This window comes from Wasmannia auropunctata, unplaced genomic scaffold (genome assembly GCF_000956235.1).
Source record: "Wasmannia auropunctata unplaced genomic scaffold, wasmannia.A_1.0 LD336036.1, whole genome shotgun sequence".
Lineage (NCBI taxonomy): Eukaryota > Metazoa > Arthropoda > Insecta > Hymenoptera > Formicidae > Wasmannia > Wasmannia auropunctata.
Genome location: NW_012026854.1, coordinates 625,189 through 652,966, shown reverse-complemented (window position 1 = coordinate 652,966; position 27,778 = coordinate 625,189). Strand labels below are relative to the sequence as shown.

The following is a 27,778-nucleotide window of genomic DNA, read 5'->3' as shown; positions in this document are numbered from 1 at the left end:
CAAAGGGAATCGCTTCTTCGACCCCGTCATCGCCATGTTCTTACGAGTGACGCGTTTGCAAAAGTAACCGCATGTGCTCTCTCTCTCTCTCTCTCTCTCTCTCTCTCCCCCTTCACTCTTCAGACATCTCACTCGCATCCGATCCGTCCATATTCATCAAACGGACGTCATTAGAAAATTTACGAGATATTCTATTAATATGATCTTGTCTGACAAATGATTTTAATGAAGGAATTAAGTTTCTCTGAAATGAATATTGGAACATACGTTCCAATATTCATGGTACAATTTTTCATGGTACAATTAATTCAAACGATAAAAATTGGGCATGTCAGAAATAGTATTAAATCATAAAAACGGCTTGTAATAAAAGATTTTATTATCTGAATTTTAAATTCTGGACACTATAGCTTACACTAGAAAAGGAATGTTACGTCTCCGACTGTTGTGTTCTCCGACTAACAATAAGAAAACTTAATGTAATTTATTATACTTTGAAACATTTGTAGCTGAAGAAGACTTACAAGTCGAAACGTTCTGCTGTAATTTTATCGAATCAAATTATATGATTATATTGCAACGTTTGCTCGTTTTATTGGTCTTTATATTTTTTAGTTTTCATTTTAAAAGATTTTATCGTCCTAAAATAGAAAAATGGACTATAAAATCAATCTTAAAAAAAAAAGCTGCTGTCTCTTAAAAAGAAAAATTAATTTGACAAAATAACAACTGACGTAATTAAAATAATAATATATCTGAGAATAAAATCGACATTGATGACAAAAAATAAAAAGTTGAAATGTGTAATTGATACATATCTCGTATTTTCCAGAGACGTGTTTTTTCAGGTCAGTACGTATTGTGCTATCGTAAATCAACTTAAACTAGTTTTCCTCAAGCCACTCTTGAAATAATATGGGTTTATTTGCTATGACAATCGTAAAGCCAAATTTCGAGAAATCTGATGAAGGCTGCATAAGAATGGATAAAGCAAGAAAAACTGAGTTTAAACGTCAAAGTCTTGTTCAGAGCTATGAGATTTAAAAGACGGGATTCACAGAAATAAGACGGTCTTTGCGCGAATTTCGTTCTTAAGCCCTTAAGTCCGGGTTAAAAATATCCGTTCTGCCATTCGGAGCAAGCTTGTTCCATTTTTGCGCCTTCCCAGCGCGCAGCGAGCCATTGCAAAAAAAAAGGTGGGGAGGGGAGGGGGGAAGGGGACGAAAAACCAGCGCGAGAAGATACGATGTGTATTAAGGTGCCGCGTAAAAGGGCCGTCTGGCGATTGCCACCGGCCGTCCGGTGTATTGCGTCGTTTCAGAAATGCGGTTGGAGTACGGCAACGGGAGAGCCAACGTGGTTCGCACCGAGGATCCCGCGAGCAAGCGAAGTCGTGTTACTACGGGGGTAGCGTCGGGGAAACGTTATTCCCCGAAGAGGATCGCGCAGGAGGAGGCGGTTCTCCGGGTCGCGTCGGACACGTCGGACGCGATAATGCACGCTCCGCTGCAATGTCGGTCTCATTGCGCCGTTGCACCGTTGCAGTGACGTACCCTGGGGGGGCATTCGCGGGCTGTGTGTGTTGGTGGCGGTAACGCCGCACCACCAGCACGTGCTGCAAAGCCCTGGAAAAGGGATTGCCGCATTCGAGCGTAGGTGCACAATTTCGAGCGCCGCGTCGTGGGATTGATTTGCATTCTCCGGCTCATTTGCTGGGTCGTGTCCTGCGGGAATTCTTTGCTCTTTCACTCTCTCTCTCTCTCTCTCTCTCTCTCTTTCTTCCTCCCTGCACACGCGTATCTGTCTCCGCCTCTTGTTCAGCTCTCCTTCCTTTCTTCATTGTCTATGTGGTATATTCTTCCAATTCTTTGCGCGCGTGTCGATTTCAATGCTCCTTCCTCAACAAATGTAATCTATTTGTATTTTTAGCGAACCATTATTTTACTACTTTTTGTTTTGCATTAAATTTTCTATATCTCTTGCTATTGCCAAAATAGAACGTAGGTTCTTTCTTCGAGATTATCGACATCGTACTTCAATACAAAATTGACCGCAATGAGCGAACTTCATTCAGAGAAGTCACTCTGATGGAAAATTAATAATTTACGTATTACCTTTATCTTGTCTCATTTTTCTATTCATTATCAAATTCGCGATTGTAGTCATGTCGGATAACGTACGATTTTCATTTCAGTTAAATATGTCTATCCCCATTATTTAAATTTTTGTAAATTTATTCAATGAATTTGTTTATTATAAATTCAATGGATTGCGGCTTTTTGCGTGCATAAAACAACGTTTAATATTTTATACGGGCAATGTATGTATAAACATCCTTTCATTTAAAAAAGTTATAAAGTGCGGTACGCGACAGCGGTTTGCGTTCGCGTGTGCGCAGTAAGATTCGAAATCAATTTGCAATTTGATAAACGCGAAATCAAGTCGCGCCGAGCACCTAGTCGGGCTAGTAAGATCGGGGAAAATGTCGCAATGATGAATGAGATTCGCGGGGCAATCGAGGTGAAATTCAACGATTAGACAGCGCGAGAATGGCGGACTGTGGAACTTGTAATAGGAAATTCTCTGTGGTGAAATTATACGAAAGGAAGGAGTGCGTGTAATGTTGAAGCTAACGTGTAGCGATGAATCTTCGTTTGGGGTGTACCTAATCGTATAAATTTTAACCGCGCGTTAATCTATCAAGCAGACCGCAAAAGTACTAAAATGCGTTCTCTCATTTAAATACGCGAACTATCGGAATTTAATACAATGTACCTCGGGAATAAATACAGAAAAATTAAAAAAAAAATTCCCTTGTCAGAAGACAATGATAACTTTTTGATTAGCCTCTGCATTCCTTGTTTGAATATAACGCGGAGCGAATGTTCAATAATTTAACTAATGGTAAATTAGCGGTACACTAGTTTCAAAGCTTCGCCGTATTAAATAAACATGTTGGGGTATTAATTAAAATGAGGCAGTATCAATCTCGCGGTAACTTATACACGTCCACACAATAGATCGGTACACAAACGTGACAGTACTCAATAATTTCGATCGTATGATTTTCTACATATTATCGCTAATGGATATGCGATTAGTATAATGAAGGTTTATTAATATTATACGGCCGTGCGCGTTATTTCTCGTTTTAAGATGGCGCGTACATGGCGCTGTCACAAATGCTAAAGCAGGCTTTTACCGCTATTTGCCCATAATTATTTGATTTGCACGCATGAGAATTTAGTTGCGATTATATGTCAACCGTTACTTTGTTATTTAAATACCTGATCTATATCTCGGCGCAAAAATCAATGTAGCTCGCATAAACGACCGGACGAGAATTCTTCTTGAAAAACTTAAAAAGTGTCACAGTTGCCTGACATTTTCACCCGACGTTTCCCGACTGATTTAATTATCTGCAGAATTTTCGAGAAAACCGATAATGAAAGAGTTGACGATCTAGTCGCGAGCGCGTCGCGAATAATTTTCGTTTCTAGAGAGGCAAGCTGCACGCGCGCGAGAAATTGCTGCTGCAGAGATGGCGATATAAACGTCGAATAAACTGACCAGAGAAGTTTATGCTTGTAAGAGCGAACTAATTTGTGATATGTGTATATATCATACAAGATATTTCGATAATCGTACTCTACTTAGAACATTTCATTTTCATCGCAATTGTTGACGCACTCAGATGGAAAAAAAAGATATGACTGATAGTTTGATGGAAGCACACATTACTTTTCAATTATCTTTTATTGTCTGTAGACGGATGCTATTAATTAATACTGATTTCTCTCAGCTCAGTTAATTAATTAGTTACATTATGAAATACATATATCTATGAGGTATGTATGTATATTTGATGACTCGAAGATGAAAACCTCAGTAAATACTGTAATAATTCTAGGAGAAAAGTCTTTCTCAAACATTTTTTTTTTAATCTCGATGTACTTTGTGCATTTTAAATGCTTTATTTCCCTTAAAGTAAACAAAAATATTCTCATCTCGCGCGAATCGGAAGGAGAACCCTCTTCTTAAACATCCTCCCCAAAAGTACTTAGATAATATTGTAGATGACTGCTGTTAGGTAAATTAAATCGTAGTATCGATCGTCGAACGAACGTTGAATTGCTCCAACAGATATCTTTTGCCAGGACAAGTTACGTAAACGCCAGGTCTTTCTACGAGAGTCCTTCCGAAGTACGCAGTGTGTATCGCGATTCAAAAGTCCTAATTAAGCACGCAACATTAGGTAAGAGTTTGCGAATCTGTACGTGGAAATCTGGAAGCTTCGTTATATCTTTGCAGTTTGGAGAAGTGAAACGTCAATATCGCAACGAATCTCCTCGCTGGAAGTTTCTGCCTCTGACAAAATAATTTTCCAAGTAGAGCATATGGTCTCGCGCTTCCTCGAGATACTTGTGTATCTTCACAGTGAAGATACGAAACTTCTCAGTTAAATTAAACGTATCAAATCAATGTGAATTACATTGCGGCAGAAATGCTTGTGATGAAAGAGAATACTTTAGAGTATGAATTAAATAATGCAATTATAGGAAACCCAATTAACTCGGTTTAATTAAATCGTTATAAATTGTTGATAATTTAATGGGTGTTTAGTTTTTATTGTAAAATGAGAGTTTCATTGAAAATAATATATTATTATCGTCTTTTTTTGTCAACGAAAATGTTTTTTACATAGAAAAATTATAAATCACAAGACATATGGTATGCTTTAATTATAATAAACAAAATTATTCATTTTTCTGTATATGGTAAAAGATTACTCGAATAATTTCGAAAGACCGGTGCGCGATAGATCATTGCTACTATTCACGCTCAAGTGGTGGATTAAAGTATCATGAAAGGTGGTAAGAGGATAAGGAGTCAAAATGTGGAAATCGCAGGACAAAGAAGATACTGTGCTCGTAGAATTCTCTTTCGCGTTTCTCTTCCTTTCTAACTTATCACATTGATGTTATACTGTACACATGATCATAATACTCAATCAAGTGTTGGATTAAAGTTTAGCCCTTTTTCCTTTGCAAATATAAAGAAAAAACTATAGAAATAAAATTGGAAAATAACATCATAATTCAACGTTTATCTATTTTCTTTTTAAAAAATTGTCGAATGGTGCAAAATGACGCGAGAACAATTTTACGATGAATATGAATAATATGAAAAAATGTTCGGTAATATCTTACGCTCGAGAAAAACAAAAGATTATTAAAATACAAAACAATCAATTTATAGCAGAATTCATACAAATTATATCTTCTTTGTAAGAAAGAAAAAATTTGTCAAAACATTTAATAAAAAATTACCTATCTAATCTTTACTGTAATTTTAATGATACTCTAAAATGTAAAAATTTCAAAATTTTATCTCATATAAATTCTTAGAGTCCGATCGAAATATTATTTGTATATGTATATACATTTTTAAAAATAACTTTTATTCATTAATACATTCAATGGTTCAATTATTCTTGAATTTATAATTAACAGCTATTCGTCTCCGCAAAAGAGCATGATATACTTCTGATTACTGTAAATTTCGATAGAACACGGTGAAGATCCAGTGTGAAGGAAGTGAGAAGGAGGAAGGGAAAACCGAGTGCGATTACTTCCACCTGTTTTCCTCTCTCTTTCTCTCTCTCCCTTTCTCTCTCACTTTCCCTCTTATTGCTGTCTCAAGATTTCATTCGCTGCCGCTGGATCGGCGTGCCAGTCGGATTAATGTTTCAGAAATTCAATTACGAGTTCCTTGACAGCTGTCTGAGTCGAGTAGGATCCAATTAATGCTTGCGATGCGGGCGTCGTTGTTCCCGTCCCTTCCCCCCCCCCCCCGGTTCGTTTAAAACATCGAACTGGAAGTACCGCGGAAATGAGTGCAATAACGCGTGAGGGGCAGGGAACAGTGCCTTATAAAATGAAGCGAAATGACGAGCTGCAGGTTGAAAAGCTGAAGTGTCCTCGGTTTATGCGATAGTCGATGCGACGTCGGGGCCACATACGCTCCGGAGAGAACGTCCGCGACGAGCCGGGGGGGGGAGGCAGGGCGAGAGAGGGTAAAAGCGTGAGAGGGTCGCCGATCGAAGGGCGCCGGGAGAAACAACGCTCCGCTCCACTTTCTCCACGATTTCTCCGAGACACCGTGGAAAAAGCGTATGTTCCAATTTGTAAGCGCTTCGCGCGCTTTCACAGTCTCGTTTACGACGTTACGTGGGGAGCATATTGTTTCCTCTGGCAAATACGATACTCGTTCGATGGGCGAATAAAGTTGTGGAAACCGTGACCGATCCCGGCCAGCGTGTTACCGAGTGTTTTTGCTCGCGATAAAAATATTAATTGGAAACGATGATAGTGCCCGCAAGTACAGACCACGTTCTGCAACATGTTATATGAATTTTCCACCGCTGCATAAACGACCATGGCAGACTGTTTTGTACTCCTTTTTAGCTAAAGAGATGATATCTTTATCTCTAACCTTCGCGTACACGTCTTTGTCGAAAAATAGAGATATATTACAGAGAGAGAGAGGGAGGGGGGGGGAGGGAGGGAGGAGGAGGCCGAAGGAGGGGGGTCGTGCGCGGCATATGCATGGCGCAGATTAACGTAAAGTGCTTCATGCGACGTACGTGCAATGACACTGCATACCATATTTTATGGAATTTGCGCAAAACAAGTATCTGCGTCACGCTTTAATACATAAATTCTGTCGAGAGTTTGTGTAATACCATCGCTGTTATCCATAAATTAACGCGTTATCCATAAATACATAATGATAAATAAATTTCTGAAAATGTAATAAACAATATTATTAAATATGGGGATCAAAGCCGAATGCCGCGTAGCAAAGGGATTCTTGACGGCTGCTCGGGCGGGGGGAGAAGGGGGGGAGGAACACATCTCGAATCGGATCTTAGTACCGCGGAAATGCTCTAAGAGAAAATGTTTTCTACCGGGATAAATCGTCCGTCATATAAGAATAACAGGAAAGTTTGAATTCAATATCGCAGCGTCGCGTCGGTTCTCGTTCGTAAGTTATTGAGTTTCAAAGTGCAATAGTCAATTCGACGGTACGTGCCGCGCGTACACTGCCGTCGCCGATTCGCCGGCGGTCGATGTGACGAATTTTACTTCCGAACTTTGAAATCCAATAACTCACGGCTCGGTCATCGAATCGACGTGTTACCGGACGGTTTGCCGAGTTTCGGGCGAGCTCATCGCTCTTCATGCGTTTCGCTCCTTGCGACACACGGCAGACTCGGGGACGCCCGAATTTATGGAGCTAGGTACGACGATGTATATCTTGGCATTAGATATAAGGTCAAAGCGCCGGTAATCGTATCTCACGCAATGTTGAACCTATAAATTTCGTTTGTTCAAATTTCATAACTGCAAATACGTCAAGGTGATTTCTCTCGACGTAAAATGGGAGAGAAAGAACTGCGCTAGTTGCGAACAAGAGACATTTTTGAATAACAATATCGTCCGTGTCAGTCCAAAGTGAAGACCTGTTGTTTTTTCGAAACATATCTATACCTACTGTGAACGAGCAATGGGGATAGTTTGCAGTCAATATATGTATATTCCTGTCAGAAAAATGACAGGTCTCCATTTACAATAGATCTAAAAAAAACTTAGTCTTCAAAAGTTCAACGTATTTAAAACTACTCTGTGCTCTACATTTTTTGTAATCGAGATATAATAAAAATTGTCATCAAACTTTAAATTTTATAATTGATCTAAAAAAAACTTACTCTCCAAAAGTTTCACGTATTTAAAACTACTCTGCTCTACATTACATTTTTTTCGTAATTGTGATATAATAAAAATTGTCATCAAACTTTTATCTTTGATTTTAAATAATAGATGTGAAAATCATAGAATAAAACGCAAATACTTTAAATATCAGCTCGTAAATGTAAAAACAAATTAAAATAAAAGGCAAATTTCAAGACCGAAAACGAGCAAACATTTGGATGTTTTACTAATTAAAATATTTCGAATTACATGTAAAGATGTAAAAAACTGCTAGTTTCGACTGAATTGCAGTCTTCATCATCTTCATCAGATTTTACTCTTTTGTACTTATATTGTTATAATTATATAAATATAAAGGAGAAAGAACGAGGGCGATTTTTACTGAAAAAGTAAATAAAGAATCCGAGACACGATATTTTCATTTGTTATTATAAAAAAAATAGCTATTTTAGTGTAGTACAACTAATACAAAAACTGTTTGAAAATCGTTTGCATAAAAAAAAACAAAAAATATATTCGTGTCACTATACTCTACTTCAATATTTTATACATGTCGTAACGTATTTTGTTCCACAAAATGCAAAGAATTTTTCAAGCACGTTTCCGCAAGAGCAGTGATATCTCGCATATCTGATCATATTCTTGATCATTAAGTACCACATCAATTACGACGTTTAGATCTACGACGTGTCGACTAAACGTCATTACACCCATCCTCCGTTCCCTCGTTCGCCAAAGTATATAATTACGCTTTAATTATCCTCCGCTCGAGGTGATTCCGCGGTTACGTGAGAACGAACGTTCGTGTGCGAGCTAAACATGGTGACTACACGACTCTTACACAAACTAGGCGGTGTGTACGTAGTACACGTCCACGCGGCACTTCGATCGAGCCTTCCTAATAGAGATTCCGTGAAGCTTGTCGTTTCCTACCGGAAGAAACTTCGATTCCGTGATAACTTAGGGTATGCAATTACCATCCATCTAGCGGATGGCATGGGTAACCGGGGTGGTCCCGACCCCGAGGGCCGAGAAAGGGTGAGGAATGTATTGGAGCAGACAGATCGCCAAGGCTTATAAATCGACAGCAGACAGTCAAGTTGAAAATCTTGACCTTGATTGTACGAACGTTGATATGATCGATTTACTATTATTTTATAATAATTATTTACTATTATCTGTTCAGTTATTATATGATCTTCCATCGAGACCGATTGCTGTGCGCACTTCAGAATAAAAATATAATATAATTTTATTGATATGTTCGCTTTTATTAATGGATAAATAAGTAAAAACTTGTATGAAACGGAAGAAAAAGCTAAGGAATGATGATTGAGTCAAGAAATAATGGAAAATGAAAAAAAGACGAAAATATCATGACATTTAAAAAGCAAAATTAGGACATATTACTCTCAAAATGGAATTCCGGAAATTTTTCTTTTAGATTTTGTCTTGAATGAATAATAATTGAGTTAAGAAATAACAGGAAATGAAAGAAAGACGAAAAGATCATGCCGTTTAAATAGCAAACGAAAATAGCATTAACATTCTCAAAGTGGGATTTCGAACACTTTCCTTTGAATTCGTCTGATTTCTCGCCAATGTATATTTATGTTTTGTTGCGATTTACTGTTGCTACTAAAAATGTTAATAAACGAATCGACCGCAAAACAGCCATCGAATACACAAACCGTACACGAGTCGCGCGCTTTGGACTATCGCATTCGCGTCGCGAATACTACGAAAGGCTGATCGATCTGTCACGTATATATTCCGGGCGCACGCGAAGGGGTGGAAAATCCATGGCTTTTGGTAGCCACCTTCAAGGTGCTCCCTTTCTACGTTGGAGGGTGCTTTTCTCTTTCTCCTCTTTCTTCGGTTCCCTCTGATTCTTCTCCTTTCTTTCTTCCTCCGCCCATATTCGATGACGGATCGTTCGGCTGAAACGAGTTTTGCTGACTAACGGCTCGCTGTTTCTTTCGCTCCCTGCGTCCTCCTCCTTTTCTTTTCGTCTCTCCTGACGGCTTCGATCCGTCGCCGCAGCAACAGCAGCAGCAGCCATCAATGTCGGCGATGGAATTCCGATCGGAAGATTAGAGGAAACGATCGCGCAGCAGCGTACGGCAGTCGTCCAGAACGTCTGCGAAGAACTTGCGCGCTGCAGAAATCTCGCGAGAGTTACGAGCCTCACGGTCGAGTTGGGGGTCGAGGGGGCATCTTTTTCCGGCAGAAAGGAAGTCGCGGACGAGAGGGGGTATAGGAAGACGGCGTGGCGGCAGGAGAAAGGGCGAGAAGTTTTCCCGCACGGACCTATCTCCGTGTAGGCGAGTAAATAAGTAAACTACGAAGAGACTCGAAAAGTATCGAGATTTCTTCGTTGTTCGATCCGACTTGCATCTCGCAGCCACTCACTCTCCCATCACCCGTACCCGATTCCACTCTCTCTTCTTCTTCTTCTTCTTCTTTTTCTTTTTCTCTCGCAGTCCTCGCTTTTATTTGTAATTTTATTTATCGTTTTCCTTTAACATTAACCGCAAACTCGATACGTACTTTATTGCTTCGCTTCTTACCGATGCTTTTATGAGTTCCGCTTACACGATTTACCTTCGCGGGGCAAATGCGAGAAACAGTTCCGTCTTCGGTATTGTCTCCTCTGCGGCTGCATTTCCCGCCGGGTTTATCCCGCCGGCTCCTCTCTTCTATTTTTCGTTCGATCTCCTCGCGTATCTTCCTCACTGCGGCACTACCACCGCTCGCGGTCTTAATAATTCCGGATGGAAATGGAATTTGCACACGCCCGTATCCGCGCGCGCTGTCGATGCAACAGTGATGGTATAGTTTTTCGCTTTCGGCGCACGTGTAAAATCTACTATCCGCTGGGAGGTCTAGTCCTTCATTACGATCTACCATTTGCGTTGTAACGAACGAACAGCGGTTTCGGTCCGCGCCGCGCCGCGCACCCTGCTGTGCTGTGCATACATATAGAGAATTCACGCCCGCTGGCTTGGAACCCGGGTTGGTATACATTAGTGATTATGCCGCGATATTTCGGTTTTATTGTGCGGTCCGTATACCCCGACGAATTATTTAGCGAGTCCTGCACCACCGAACCGATCATTTATCGTTGTTATGCCGCGCGCAAGAGCGCGCTATTGCGAGGGATCGTGCTGGAGGCCGGTCATTCGAAAACTGATCAAATTAGCCCACGAAGTCCTCTTTATAGGCGTAACTTGATTAATGGAATAAATCAATTAAATTATTGAATGCAGAACTAACGTAATCACGATCGGTACAGCAAATCGTGGAGGGCGGGCAAACTAGGAGACTCGAAAACCCGATTATGCAACATGCAGTTTTGTCTTTCTGTTAACTTTATCTTTCGTCGATTGTTTTTAAAAAGGTTTTACATTGTAAAAAAATTAATGTTAAAAAATCTTAAGAAATCTTTTCGTATTTTCTTAAAAAATAAATGTTCTATTCTGTTTCACACTGATATATTAAAAAGGACAAATAATTGTTCCTGTTTCTTTTTTTCGCCTTAATACAAATCTCTCATAAATTAGATTCTATTCATCTAGAAAAATTATTTTCTCTATTCGCTTTCAGCGATCCTAAACGTAATGTTTGAAGAAAGATATTACAGATTTTTAACGAAGTTCGCCGAACGAGATTTTGTTAGGTACATCATAAAATCGGATGTTGTAATTGGAGAGAATAATGAGGGAGGATGTGCCGGAGTAAAAGGAAGGTAATAGGTATGCCGAGAGGAGGAATGCAGAAATTATGTAATGAGGGTAAAGTAGCGTCTTGTTTCAATGAGATGCGCATTATCTCTCTTGCGTATATATAAAATAAGAATGTATATCGATCGATAATTCGCAGAACACATCTCAGCAACGCGCATCTGTTTTAACTCGGTCATGCTTTGTGAACGAAAGCAGAGAAAAGCTTTGACTTTTCACGACGAAATTCTCCATTTTCATAATTGAGTGCTTTATCGAGAAGGAAATCAAACGAAAACTACAAGAAATAATAGTTATTTAAAATTTCCTTAAAAGCATGAATTTTCCCTTCTTTTTAGAAGGGAATAGCAATAAATTGAAAATAACGTGTTTTCATTACTAATAGAGTATTTATTAATAAAGTATGCATTTTTTCTTCTTTAAACTAATTATTTTTTGTTATAATCTAAAATTATATCAAATATGAAATAAATTGTTATTTATCATGTATATGTGTACAAAAGATAAATAAATCTGGACATTTCAAAATTGTAAGTCAATTTAAATATAACGTAAAATAATAATAACACTGTAATATTTAGCTTGAATGACTAAAAATAGATTCTAAATGGTAAAAGTTACAGAAGCAAATCACAATACATCCTGATATAGAAAGCTGATAGAACTCTTCTTTTGAATAAGAATTTCAAGACATCTATATCGACATATATCCTACGAGGAATGTCGGATATTTTTGGAAGCACAGAAACTGAATTTAGAATGAAGACGTAGTACAAAGACGGGTAAGATTACCTTTCTATTTCAAACACTATCGATTATAAACTAAATTCTTAAACTACTTATCAAGTCAACGAACCTTCCATTATGAAATTTAGTTACGCTTTAGTGATCTACCGAATAATTTGCACACGACAGAATTTCGCAGATTACGTTATATCTCTCTGCCAATATATGTTTGTCGATATTACGAAATATAGCTCCGAAATTTGAAACCATTTCCTTTTCAAAGTGCATGTACGTCGTTATGAGAGGATAAGATCTTGATATTACATTTATGAGATAAAGCTGCCGCAATAATCTGAGAGAATTGCACGCACCACTGCCGACATCGCGACTATTTCGCGCACGCAGAAAGCAGTTGACGTTTGTGTAGCTTATGGAGAACATTCTCACCTGCATTCTAGAAGCGCGGTCCTGCCCCTGAGGGTGTACACCGGAACATTTATGTGAAGTAGCTTCAGAGCAGCGACTGAAACAAAAAAAGAGAAAGGGAGCTCGTGTGAGATCGCATAAATGTCAATTGCGACTATATACGTTGTCGCTTGGGGGTGCTATCGATGCGATGTCGCCGGAAATACACGACAACGATTTCTCGAGTGTTCAATTATATTACTGATAATAAAAAAAAACGTTTTTTCGGAGTAAATACATCTAAGGATGTGATTTTTAGTTATAAATATTGATATGTAATAGTTTAAAGATTTTAAAGGGACAACTGGAGAAGGGGGCAATATTTTACTTATTTATAATATTTATATAAATGATTATAAAAATCCATTACTAATGAAATTGTTTTCTGGAACATCCTTTTGTATGTACATAATTTTTTATTTTTAATTTTCGTAAGTCCGTCATCAGTTCAAAATCAAATCCATCGAAATCGAGATGACGTGAACTACTTTTTCGATAATTTAAAATTAATCATATCTCTTTTAATATACTTCATTTTAATTAAGTATCAACACTTAATTTTCTTCTTCATTTTTTACAAAAGAGTTTTCTAAGTTATTCTATAGTTCTAAGTTTTTCGAAGAAAATGGGTGAGAGCTGTTGCAAAGGTTTGCTTACTAGATCAAGTTAGGAACTTAAGAACAAGTGCTACTTCGATACTACTCGCTTTACCGATATGTAGCCTATCTTGAATAGAGAATGGTTTTCAAATGCGAGGCTCTCTTTCGCGCCTAAAAATCGGTAAATCTCTTGACCCACTGCCAAGCGCACAAAGAAGTATTAAAAAAAAAACGGTGCCATAGTTATTCGACCTATGGCGGATCTTTTTACGTAAAAGTATTGCGCCGACCTTCGGTTGGAGTTCTCAATAGTGACGAGGGTCGACAAAGCTTGGAAAATTGTGCCGCGATTGGATGATCCAGAGAATTGGAAGTAGATCGTGCTAGATGCTCAAATAATGGAAGATAGACTCCGTTAGGACGTCTTTCGTAGTTTACCTTCCCTTTCTATCTTCTTTCATCTTCTCCTCGCTTGACATGCCCGAAACAACCGACAATTTTTATGAACCATATATTTCGAGATACTAATGAGATTTTACTATTAGAGAAAAAAATAGTTTTGTACAATAGTGGTAAATGTATCGTTTCATTAAATTATTCCATGAAAAATTAATAACTATTGATGTAAACACCAATATTTAATTACATCGTTTGTTTAAATCGAAAGATTGTTTATAAAATACTTTATTCATATATATTAATATTGTAGTATCTTCGTTTTTTTCTTGTACAAATCAATTTTTCGTTAAATATGTTAACTCATTTAAAATTATTCTTCAGAAATTTTTGTACAACATCTTTATCCATCAAACTAAGTTCCGCACATCTTAATAATCCGACGCGTTTTCATTCTGTTGCATAAAACTAAGGAGAAATTGTCGAGTCACATAGAAGGTCTAAGTTCAACTCTTATATTTTTTAAGCGTGACAAACTATATGTGTGTGTAGAGTACATAAGTATGCACATGCAACGACTAGTAGAGGTCGGTATCTAACTTTGTCGTCATTGCCGTTGTCGTCGTCGTCGTCGTCGTCGTCGTCGTCGTTGTCGTCGTCGTCGCCGCTGTCAGAAGAACGGGAATGGACGTGAAGAGCAAAAAGGTTAAGAGCAAGAATTCCTAGGCAGAGACGAGCTGAAATTTTCAGTACCAGATTAAATGTGGAGGCTAGAACATTCCAGACGCCGCGACGGTCTTGCACTCGTTCGTGCACTCGTAAATGTAACCCGTAGACAGTTCGTAAGACGAAGATCTCGTATACATATTAATTCATCGTATAGAATAAAGCCGGGACTGTATTCCGTGCATGGCAGTAATGAGAGAGATAAGAGAGTTTATTCCATTCTCGGGTTAATAGCGAAATATTAATACTGTGTATACTTTATATTATTTATATAGATAAAACGTAGCTTGATGGCAACAATGACGATTTTGATCACTCCAAAGGCAAAAAAATGAACGTGTTGAATTACAAATCTAAAACGATTATTAATTACTGAATTTTTTATCTACAAAATTGAATTTTGAAATTATTAATGCTTATTTTGAAGTCTACTGAGTATCAATTATTAGGTACAATATTGAGGTTGCAAATAGAATATCAATATTGAGAAATCAATTCGCTTTTCAGTTCATTATCAAACCACCTCCACTTTATGGATATATAAAGTTGAAATTCTCTAACTTCCCGTCACGACGAGGTATATTTCATTCCTTCGTCTCGCGACTCAGCCGCAATGTCTATCTTCTCACCCTTTCGCTGGCCTGTCGATCCTTTGGAGCTTCCGATGTCTTTACCCGACATGGTAAGTACCAAAATTCGAACGTCACCTCGAAGTTTTCGCCCGTCCTAGGACACGTCTAAACAGTTTAGCCAGCGACGCGCGCACGAGAAACGTCGGGCAAACCGAAACTTTCTGCGGAAACCTCACGAGCTTTCGTAATTGGAGGGAGGGGAGGGCGGGCAGGAGAAGAGACGAAGAAGGACTTGGGTCTGCTTCTCGATTCTGCATATACCTGGCAAAGTAAACTGGTAAACTGGTAATGTTCATCTGGTGGAAATTGTTATGGCCTGTCAGAAGCAAGCTACGGGGGTGACGTAGGTTCGAGGCGAATCCGAGTTTCGAGATCACCCTAAGAGGATTAGATAAGGGAGAACTGCCCACAACACACCAGTGTAACACATTGTGTGCGGTTTTTAGGCCATTACAAGAGAAAATCGATGCCGTCCTCTTCCCTCCTGCCGTATTTTCTGAGGCTGTAACATTTATGACCTTAACTTTAATACACGATTATTCATTATATCAATTTTTTAAACATGTTTTTTCTGCTTGATGCTCCACGAAGATATCGATTAGCGTCGAACAGTGATTTGTGTGAAGCAAAACGTGCTCGCAGGATTATCCATCCACGTGATTGTCGTTAAAGTCGTTAAAATACAATGGGTCGGCGCAGTTGGAATCGCGAACAAACGGGGGAGTAACAAACGGGCGTTTTGCGTTAACGATGTGACGTTACGCTATTATCCGTAACTCGAGAAGAAAAGTGACTCGATTACCGATGCGCTGAACGAGCGGTAAAACTCGTCTGAATGGCCGATTAATTCGTAGTTTAATCGCGAGGAACGTGACGCCGCGCATTCAACAATATTTGCGTCTTGCCGATCGTCGTCGGCTCTCGTTTTACCCTACGTCCATCGGCTATCTAACAATAATGTCCCTCGCTTCCCGTATTCCAGCCTCGTTGAACCGTTGAATTACACGATCGGCTTCAAGAGAGATAAGTGACCTCTCTCTCTCTCTTTTCCTCGACAAGTCACCTTTGGTCGTGACGCCGGCCAAGAGAGCGCGATTATATTCCATCGAGAGGATCGTGCTTCGATTTGGCCCGAGAATTAATTGCACCGAGAGTTTCGGCTTTGCATAGCTGTCGGAGCCGTCGCCTCTTCACGAAACTCGCTAAGTTCGAGGCAACGATCACGAATATCGTATAGGCGGAGGGCCTCCGCCTACGATGACTTAACGCTTGTACTAAAATATGCATCGAGAATTTTGAACAATCAATAGTCTGCTTGTGATAATAATACATCACGGCGTCTGATAGCTTGTAACAATAAGATTATGACTAAGCTTTTTCTTTGTAAATCTTTGATCCCCTAGAAAAAACTTTGAGAATTTTTTGGTTACGAAAAATAATCAAATAAAGATTACAGAAAGCAATTAAAAAATTGGAAATTGATAAAAATAACTTACTATAAAAAGTAGTACTAATAAATTATTATCACTCATTAATGTAACTATATTGCATTTGTTCTTAAACATGCTATTTATTGTCGGCTTTTTGTGGTACGTTATAAATCTTGATCTTCATTAAGAATCTTCTTTATATGACATACACAATCTCACGCGGATTAGAGACTTCACGCGAACAATGCCACTTTATCAGTCAGTGTAACCCCGAAACTACCTTGTTCTTGCTCTAAACGACATTAAGAGACACCCTTCTCGCGCGGGCTATGTATTACCGTGTTAGCGCCGGGTTATGTTGTTCTTGTACCAGACAATGCGGAGAGCGCTATTTCTGAGGATATGACAAGCTAATTTCACTGTAACTTCCGTTGATATCCTTTCCGTGGAAACTGTTTCTGAAGTCAGTAAAAGCGAAATGTAAGAATACGAAGATATGATAAATTCCTTCCAATTTTTTGTTGCCCTCACGAGCCATTTTCAAAGTTAAAAATTTTCACTCATTCTATTCGCCGAACGTCTAATAATATTATCTCGATTTTCGCGAAATTTCGCAATCTGCCTCGCGGACGTTGTCATAAATCGATCGGGGATCCATTATTAAACTTCACGTGATTTGATAAGCCCGCGTAATCATAAGACTTCAAAGTCTCGTCTCCTTATCGTATTTCACGTCGGAAAGCGGGACTGTAAAATATTTAACAAGGTCCCGATGAATATGCGTGTTATAACACACTAAGACCCAGAAATGAAATCACACCGTAAAGTGCGATAGCTCTGCATAATGGAATATATGCGCGGGGAGAACGTGCATGGAGGAACGCGGCGGGAGAGGGTGTAGGAATGCCCCGTCGTGTGCACCGGAACTCTATTTTAATACTGACTTATCTAAGAGCGGCGTAATAACGCACCTAAAAAAAAGCGCTATCGTTAAAACTTCTTGCGAGTCGGGGGGACAACGTGCACTGAGGTATCTTTAATTTATGCAGTGTCCGCGTTTCGGGCGTTACGAGAGTGAGAGAAAGAGAGGGGAGGGAAGGGGAAAAGAGAGACAGAGGGAGAGACAGAGTAGCCCTCCGCGTTACGGTGGCTTTCCCGGAACGAAGTTGAAATTCATTATAAGCAGACATTAATTTTACGCGGATTAATAACGACGCTTCCCTGTCCTTTATCACGGGCGGAACACCGTGAGTCGGCGCCGACGCGACGCCGCGCGTCTCACCCCGCTGTGTTTTAATTAATTCGTGCCACGCGCACGTGTTTGTGTAGCCTGTCATTTCGTCGCTGTCTTTCAATTGGCCGAAACAGACGCGACCGGGCGATGGATGCAAAATTGTATACGGCGGCAGTCAAATACCGGTTAAATGCCACAAATGATGTTCTAGAATATCTAGATTACTACAAAAAAACATTTGAAATTTCGTGTTTATTAGAAGATCACAGAAGCACTAATTTAGTATACAGATTGAAGGATTTAATTGACATATAAGTGAATAAGAAGGTAAGAACGTTGGATAGAATAGATGTATTAAGACACGAAACACGTAGACGCTTTCCAGAAAATAATTTTGTTTCTTTCATCCCATTCAGACCATCTCGTTTTTCTCCTTTAAATACAAAATTAAAAGAGCAAGCGAGCAAAAAGTCTATTGGTTTTTTATTATAATAAAAATATCATTTCTAGCGTTTTTCTGTCATTTAATTTTGATTCTTCAATTAATAAAATTTTCATCTATCATTCATTCCGTTTGCTGTTATAAATATCAAGAAACTGCTTAATGGGGCGAAGTCAAGTGCGTGATCGCCGAGCTCGCCTCGGTGAATCGAATAATAACTGGGGTATGACAGTGAGGGAACCGAGTGGACGATCATCGTTATCGCGTTCTAGCGACGATAAGATAGGATCGTCTAATTCGCCTACTTCTGCCAAGTTCAACAAAACGGGCTTGTTGTTTCCCCGGCGAGTTTACCGCACTGCGCCGTTACTCGAGCAAACGAGTTACGATGTCGAATCGATGATACTCGCCTGCGCGTCATCGTTTTCGTGCGATCCGCCCCGAGGCCCCTGCTTTTCAGAGCTATCGGCCCGTCGTCATGCCGGTTCATCGCGTGCAAACGCTTTTTCCTTTCGTGCCCTTTTACCCGTGCCCATTTTTGCGCGGAGTCATTACCATAGTTACGCCGGGGAGCCCCGGCTTTATTTCGGAAAATTCCGTTCGGCGAATTCTCGCGCACATGTGCTGGATCGGTTTCCCCTCTTGTTTTCACTCCGTTATATCACTGCTACGCAAACCGTTGGCGTTTGCAACGTGGTTATCTCGCGGCTCGATATATGGATGCGCGCCGCCACTGCCCCATTTCCCGACGGCGCCTATACAATATAATATGTAATTACGCGGCATGTAAAACGACATTAGTTATTCCACTTGCAAGATATTGATGTATCACAGTTCTTTGTTCTACCGCCTGTGCATAACAGAAGAATAGCCTGAATAATTCAGCGGCACTTTCCGCGCACCGTAATAGTCGCTTTGTCCCTGACTCCCGGCATTCAGGCGCTTCGTCTTCGCTCTTGCTCGCGCGATCATTGTCATCCGGTGCCTGCGGAGCGACAGACTTACACGTATATATATATATATATATATATATATATATATAAAAGTATAATACAGTCCTGATTCCCGAGTTGTTGGCAACTAATTGACGAGACAGCTCGCGTCGGCCGACATAAATTCGCTCGTCAGCCAAAACAGCGCCGTTAATTTTCTCCGCATCATCATCAATTTTTTTTTCCGCTTAACGAGAATTAGTATCTCGAATCTTGAATCTCAATATTGAATGCATGAGATTAAGATATGTATCTCTCGGATGGACATGCATATGCATCTTCCATAAATTGCATACGCATCTATAAAAGATACACGTTGCAATCTTCTGATCTTTTAATGTGACCTAATAAGACTAAATCTCCATCCTTTTTTACATGTAAAGTAGATAAATATTTAAAACTATAATCAGAATTTTATTTTAAATGTTTCCTACAGATCCCTCCCTTTTATATGACTGTACATCAGTTTTAAGGAAATAAAAACTTCCTACATTTTTTATCCTATGATGAATTTCAAATGTCCTGAGATAAATTTAATGGAGATGACTATACCTTAAGGAAAACTGAAAATAGCTCCTGCAGCATTATTTAGCTATAATATGGATAACTTTACGATCGTATATGTGAGTGTGGAGATTTAATTTTGAAGAAATTGCTTCGGACGGTCTCTTAAACGAATCGGCGGAAAAAACCGGGAAAAGAAAATCAGTCTAAAGTAGTTCTGTCTGGAACGCGAGATTAACGAGAGTAAAAATACACAAGCAGAGAGAGAGAGAGAGAGAGAGAGAGAGAGAGAAAAGGTAACCGAGGAATCGAGTATAAAATTGTCCATGGTCGCGCTCGCGCGACGAGCAATAGGGCCTTTGTCTGGCGACCGCGCGGCGGTTGAAATAAAAAATAATTAGTCGCTTTCAGCTTCTAGGCGATATAGTACCGCAAACTCCTTTGCGCCAGAACGGACGGTTAAGCTTTCCAGCTTGGATAAAGGAGGAATTAACCGTGGAAGTCCTTTATATTCGTTCGCGACGTTAAACGCGACTTCTATTGACCCGGCTTCCAACAGTTCGTGTATTCCACTACACTAGATTCCGGCAAACGTTTGCCAATTCATGAAACGTGATTGCATCCTTACAGTAGTTAGACATGATTAATTATCAGCTTTTACGTATTTTTTGCTCATTAAATCTGCAAGATAGATCGACATTATTTAACGGCATATAAAAGATAATATCTCGAATGAGAACGCGATCGAAAAAGAGCTGACATTTTAACATGGTACATTTTTACAATTTCAACGTAATAACATATGTTATAGTAATAATGTGAATTGGCAAATAAATGACAAAGTGAATAAATAATGAAACATATAAAATTGGAGCTCATGCATAAATGACGAATGGATATGAATTAGTTATAACATTGATATTCGAAAAGACACGCTAAGATACCATCGCTACACAGTAATGTTTAGCTCCGCAGAATAATTCGATTATCTGAACGCTTATCATTCTGTCACAATAATTCGCCTGAGGACCTGCTGGTAAAAGTTATAAGTGCTTCACCGTGCGCGGTTGTAGTTGTTTTAGACTATTCTACTTATCACGCGAGAGAGGCGCGCTAACTCTTCCCGGTCGTATGTTCACATCGAACAAACTTTACGCGCATTCCATTTTCCGTCGCTGCCGAATGTGCTACGTAGTTATTCCAGCCGGCGATTGTTCCGTCTTCAAGCGTTTGGCTAACGTCGACCGAGAGCGAAATATGACGCTCCCATATAACGGAGGCGGAGAAGCGAGAGTTAAGCCGCTGACCAAAAGTTTGTGCATTAATTCCTCATAAAGCAAGGCTATTAAATAGTAATTTTCACTAGCAATTAATACATTGCTAAATTGCTGGTGAAAATGCTACTCGATTCCGTTCCGAGGAAACACTCGCGAGAGGAGGTGGGCCCGCGCGAGTAATCTTTTCCTAAAGTCGAAGTGTTTACAGAATCGGCCAGATACACACGAACTATCGATATATAAAAAACACGAGTGTTTTCATCTGATTAATCCGCTCGATGGTTTCAACGAGGGATTTCACGTCGGCAGAGTTTTATGTTACAGCGCGATGATCACGTTCGATAGCGCGTGCCAATGACAAGTCCATTTCTTTCGCGAGACCGCGCGTTTGATTAACCGAAGTAGATTGTATCCCAATAAAGAGAAGTACCTGACAGTCCCCTTATCTTATCCCGTACCACCTGTCCGAATGGGTTAAGACTCGTATCTGGTCACGCTACACGAAGTGGATGCTCTCCTTATATATATATACATACACACACCTCGGCGCGCTCGGAAGTCGGAATTAAAGCCTCGGAGTGTATAGGCCCGGGGACACGGGTAAGGGGCCAATGGTCGGCCGGCCCGGTCGGCCCGGGCATTATCGCATTCAGATGAGCTTCACGTGACTGGAAGAGCGACGCTCGACATTAACGTTTCCATTATAACGATACGACGTAACGCGGACTCTCGTCCGCGAGTGTAATCCTCGAGTTTAATTGTCGCGCCGGGGACAACAGAGAGCGGCGCGATACACGTTCTCCGTTCCCTCCCCTCCCCCACCCCTCCCCCCGTTTCACTCTTTCGTGCTATTCCGAAAATCGCTGCTCTCCCGGGCGCGATTCAGCTATGAAAAGTCCACGATTCCCGAGTGCACTTTTCACGACTGTATATCGCGGTTACGTCGGAAGCATACCGAATAGCAAATTCAAAGCGATTTGCGCAATCTCGGACTATTGTAAAAAAAACTTATAGCCAGACAGATATGTGCAATTGTTTGTCCCTTTTATTTATTTTCTTTCTTATCAATAGCTAGCTGTAAATCGCAAATAATAATTTGTAAATAAAATTATTTTTCTGCTTTTCTCTCTCTCTCTCTCTCTCTCTCTCTCTCTCTCTCTCTCTCTCTCGCGTTGAACATACAAAAACATAACACTATATTTCTAAGACACCGCTGTATGGCTCCATCGTCCCGTTTAGATCCCTGGAGTTTCTAAACTCGTCCGGCTCGCGCGCAGAGATAACCGCTGGTAATATCGCGCGAATGAGGATAGAAACAAATGCCGATCGTTCGCGTTATTACAGGTAGCGGGAGATATTAACCACGGCGCTCACGTTTCCTTTCGACGTGGATATAAACTGCGGCGCGGGCCGCGAATATATGTTCTCGCCCCGATACGATCCTCGCTCTCTCTAATTACGGGTATCCATGGGAGTAACGCGATATCTATAGAATTATTTCTCCTTTATTCGTCGCGGAAACGAGCGCATAATTAGACATCCGACCGCAGGAAGTTCGGAGCTGATGCGACTTTAAACTAACGTCTGGACTCGCGTTTCGCCACGGATGGAAGTAGATGGAACAACGATCGTTAACAACGGTTCCCGCACGATTATTTCGACGAACCGACGAAATAATCGTACGTACCGCGGGAATAAGTTTCCAAAGCTCTTCCTACGTGAATTCCATGCTAACGCTCGCGTCGGAGCTTCCGCCGTCTGCTCGAAATAACGGAAAGTTCCCATTAAAAGCCTGCGAAGATAAGGAAAATCTAGTAAATTAGATTCACTCGTCTCAAAGGAAAATTAATAACTTTGATGAAAAGATTTTTCATCTTCTAAAAAAATTCGAGTTATTTTTTAATGATTGCTTTCGATCGTGTGTATCAAAGTATTTGAATGATCTTGATCTTAAAAAAAAATACAAATACAATTTCTCGGAGAACTTTTCGGAATATATATAATTGTATATTTTTGATTGGATGTCAGATCTTCGAAATATAAGATGTAAAGAGAATGAATAATTGGTACTCTTATATTGGTTTTCATAAACTGCAACAATATATTATACATCGATATTCTCTCTATTTTCTCCCTCTTTCTCTCATTCTCTTTGCTCTATCACTATCTGAGAAACTTTCTTTTGTGTGGTAAACTACTTCAAAACTCAATATCGCTGTTTCGTTACACGCCGCTAAGATACGTACATGCACGACTGCATACTGGCAGCCACATTGCCTTGACATTGACGAATTGCCACACGCTTTGCTCTTCTCGGAATTTAAATGGCACCATCTACATATCTGAAAACGAAAGCTCCCCAGCTGGAAGACGAGAAAATTTTTCAAATGAAATTGCTTCCGAACATGCTTTATTCACCAAGCCATTGCCATTCAATCTTTATTAACTCCTTTTTAATCATCCTTTATCAATCTCTTATTATCATCTTTTACTTAATCATCTCATTGACGAGTAAAGCTATTGACGATTAAAACCAATGGCTTACCAAACCATTTTGTCAAGCCATTTTGATTTAAATGTCGTTGATATATATGAAACGATTTTATCTACAAAGAATCTTTTGAAGTTTTTACTTACTTCTTTTTTAACGAAGTGCATGAATAAAGATTGATGCTTTATAAATGTCTATAAAATCACAAAAAATTACACAATTATAATAAGAGAGTATAATTAAATATTATATATAAAGAAAAAAAAACAAAAAATACAGAAGAAGAACGACAATGACAGACGAAGGCTTACAATGTCATGAAATAAATGAAAAGAGAAATAAAAAGAGCAATAAAGAGAAAAGAGAATCAGATTAGAGACGGTGGACATTGTAAAAAAAAAGCGGGAGTTAATGGACAGCTATTGTCAGAGGAAATACGTAGATTTCTGCAGGAAGAGAAAACGATCTATAAGAAATCTATTAATAATTCTGGCGGGTCGAGAACATTTTTTTAATCAGGTTCGCTCGCATAATCTCCGTTCCCTCCGATCCTCGTCCTTTACCGGTCGTCAATGGCGGCTCCGGGACGTAGGAAAGCTAATTGTTGCCCGCGGCTGGACAATCGTCGGATAAAGTCACCTCCTCGTCTCGTTTATGTCCCTCGTATATGTTCACGCGCAAGCACGCGCACACACACGTTCACGGTACTTACGGTGATAAATTTGTCCGGTGATAAGAGCCCCGATTTTTGTCTTTACGACCCCCGGTGGGGCCCGAGGCGCGGGATTCGGAGAAGGGGTCACTTCCGGCTCATGGCGTGACTGCCTTGCGCCCCCGGTTCTCGCCTCGACGTAGACGGTAGAAACTATGGAGGGATCTATGTGTAAAGGGGGAGGGGGGGGGTGTGACTCTCCGGTATAAGGTTATACAATCCACATGTAATGCTATCGGGGCGCATTTCACCCTCGAGTGCACGGGGCATTTTCTCTTCTCCCTCAAGCTCTCTTTATTTCTCTCTCTTTCTCTTTCTCTTTTTCTTTCTCTTTCTTCGTCATCTTCAGCATCTATAAGATGCTGGTTCAGATGTGTAGGAGGCCAGTCAATGCCGTCGGGATAGAGACAGAAGCGGAGAGGTGTTACGACAAAAATGCAGAAACCGGAGACGAGGGCGTTCCACCTTCGTCGAGCGAGCAGGTAGTTTTTCGCGTGCTTTATGACTATCGATTCTTTCCCTTCCCCCGTGTTGGTACCCGTCGCGCTCGGTGCGTCGAGACGGCTCGGAGCCGTCACGTGTTAGCTTGGTGGTGCGTCCTGTCGCTGACTCAGCCGAAACGCAGCCCGGCATTAATATTAATTACCGCGGCACGAGTGCGCTCGTTGTCGCGTGGGTTGGCGTTTTTCGAAAACGCTCGAACGGGCTCGTATTCGGGAATGCATTAATGATAATCGTATATTTCGCTTCCGTTACCGCAACTAGCACGCTTAGGAACGCGTTTGCAATCGCGCGCTTTTGAGAATAACAAATCTGTGCGGTGAATTTTACGGTTGTAAAATAAATTTCAGCAGTTACACCAGATTATTATTGATAGCTTAAATTTTACGGAGAACGAAAGACAAATAGAGGGAAAGAGGTAAAACACATTGCTAAGTTAAGCGCCATTGATGAAACATTTATATCGTTGTTCTATATCGTTATACTCAAAACAGTACGGATATTTTTCATGTGCAGAGTAACACAGACGAGTTGGTTACGCCGGGCACGTTTCACGTGTCATTCTTTCAGGCAAGGATAACGCAGCACCGTGCCATTGCAAGAGAAACATTTATGAGAAAGGTAACTGATGAGGAGTTTCGTATTTCTAGCGTAATGATAGGTTTCGCCGATCAATCAGATGTTAATGCTCATTCGTGCAATAACCGCATGAATAATTCTATCGCCGCCATACTAATCCTAATATGAATTCAGATCAGCGTTCATCAGCAAAATAAAAAAATAATCGTGACAATAAATCATAATAATCAATGTAACTGTATTCGACACACAAATTGTAATAATTTAACTGAATGGCACAGAAAATTATGTACCATACTCTCATCTTAAAAAAGTATTAAAAAAGGATAGCACAATAGCATTATATATAATGAATTCATTAATGTTAACGTCCCAACTTTAGAACAAAAATTTTATGTACCCTGTAACTTTAATAAATAATCTTGTAATTTTTTCATTATTTGATTTCCAAACGTTTTTAAAATAGTATTAATATATGTATACTAATAGATATACTGATACATATTATATCTACTATAATAATATTAATTTTTATATTTTTATTAAAGATGCTAAAACTTTTTAATTTATAATTATTCTTTAAAAAGCGGATTAAAACTGAAGTTCAATCATCGGATATTTATAAAGAGACCATCGTGGAAGACGTTGACTATACTACTTCGCATAAGGACGCCATGGATGGCAGGGTACATATAACCCTTCCGTTTACCGCGATAATGGCGGTATCGAGAAAGAAGGAAGGAGACCGAAGCGCGGGACAGGAAGGGAACGAATAGATTGCAAACAATGGCCGACCATTTTCAACAGTGTAAACGGACTTAAACGCGGCTCAACGAGGAGTAATAACAAAAATGAAATCCGCGATAGTAATGGAAAAAAGGAACGGGTTCATTCGCCAGCAATGACATCCACGGGAGAAACAAGGTTACGGCGGTTGGCGACGTTAAAAATGTATTATCTCGCCGCGATAACAAGCTATAGCCCCTTTGATGGTGCACGAGCTAGGCGGAATAAATTAATCGCCGCAAATGCTGGGCTTTCCAGTGAATCTGATGAACTTTGAAAATACGAAATTCACGCGATTTTAAACAAGTCACGCTGGAACAGTCTATGCGTCTCTCGCGACGAAATCCACAATCAATAATGTCGGTTAATATATTTTTAATTTAACATCGAATGTAGGTTTACGTCTCTCCCTCTCATAATGTCTCAATGAGGTCACATTAATTGTTATGACGATCAATAGAAGCGGCTTAATGAACACAAACGTGATGAGAAACATAAGCAAACATTTATTAAGCAATTCGTTTATTATTAATTTGGGTCATGCAGCAGTTTAAAGATTGTCCTTATCAGGATATTATCTTCCACCATTATTTGTGAGAGAATTCGTAGGGCTGTTAACATGGACTCTTTTATCATTCCCAGCATTTAATATTTTTAACAGCATGGAGAGTTAGAGTTAACGCAGGGAACAGCCATTACAGCGAGGAGGGAAGGCGATTTAGAAGCCCGAAACCTATGAGCCACTTTCCGCGAGAATTCGCATTCGCCAGATTACATTCCTCGGTACGTGCAGCTGAGAAGATTCGAATACTCGGTGCTGTTTCGCGTCGCTTCCTTAAATTGGCGATTCCAGGTGATTTGTGGAGAGCGTCGCGCGATAAAGGCGCCTTGTAAAATCCGAGAAACCACGGTCCACCGATCACCATGGTCCTTGGGGTCGACATCTTACGGCGCGGTAACAATATTACCACCGCACTTCGCGTGTCGAAAATGGTCGGAGGGAGAGAGAAAAAAAGGGAGAGAAAAGAGAGGAAGAAGAAAATCTCGCCGGTCGCGTGATTAAGTTTCGCGCCTGTCAAGGAAGGGCGATATTACATTGTCGTGTGATTTCATGTGCTTGTGCCGCGCGTACTTTTCGAGTGCTTTCATCCACGAGAGAGAGAGAGAGAGAGAGAGAGAGCAAGTTTTCGAGTGCTTTCGTGCGACGGTTCTATACGCGCCACTGATCGCTCATCGCGCGGGGTATCGCCCGGCCAACGTCGCTCGATGCATTTGAATATTTAATGAGGGATCACGGTAAATAACCGCATATTACTCGCCGACTGTGAGCACAACCATATTGGTAATGCCGCGTTTATTATTGCAACGCTGTACTGTGCGCTCGGCGATAATCCTTAATTCGGGAAGTCCTCCCGCGAATTTTGAGAGTGTTTTTCATAAAAACGTTTCACCGCGTCATTAATAACGCGTCATTTAATGTGTAAATAAAATGTAAATTTTAGAAAATTAGACATTTAAATCAAAACGTCCGCGGGGAATTACAATCATTTCGTTAATTAATTTATTATGCAAAATTGTTAATTTATTATTATGCATTTCTGTATGACATTAATATCAGTTTTCGAAAATAATTTTAGAAGCGAAGACAGTATTGCGATTATTAATACGTACCGTGTAAAATTAAATTTTTGCCCGAGTTAATATCGCGCGCAAGTATTATATCGCAGATACAGACCCATGTATCTCGCATTTCTGATGTAATATAATT

The 27,778-nt window shown here is 40.0% G+C and overlaps 1 protein-coding gene across 1 annotated transcript in view; it reads right to left on the bottom strand.

Annotated features, from left to right (window-relative positions):
- LOC105452193 (cell adhesion molecule 2-like) overlaps positions 1-23,259 on the bottom strand; it is a 56,349-nt gene extending 33,090 nt beyond the window's left edge. Inside the window, exons 1-2 of the mRNA XM_011693094.1 lie at positions 23,188-23,259; positions 12,692-12,767 (exon numbers count right to left, since the gene is read on the bottom strand). Coding sequence (XP_011691396.1) covers positions 12,692-12,767; positions 23,188-23,215 — 104 coding nt within the window. The 5' untranslated portion in view covers positions 23,216-23,259. The remainder of the gene's footprint in view (positions 1-12,691; positions 12,768-23,187) is intronic.
- Between the last annotated feature and the right edge of the window lie 4,519 nt (positions 23,260-27,778).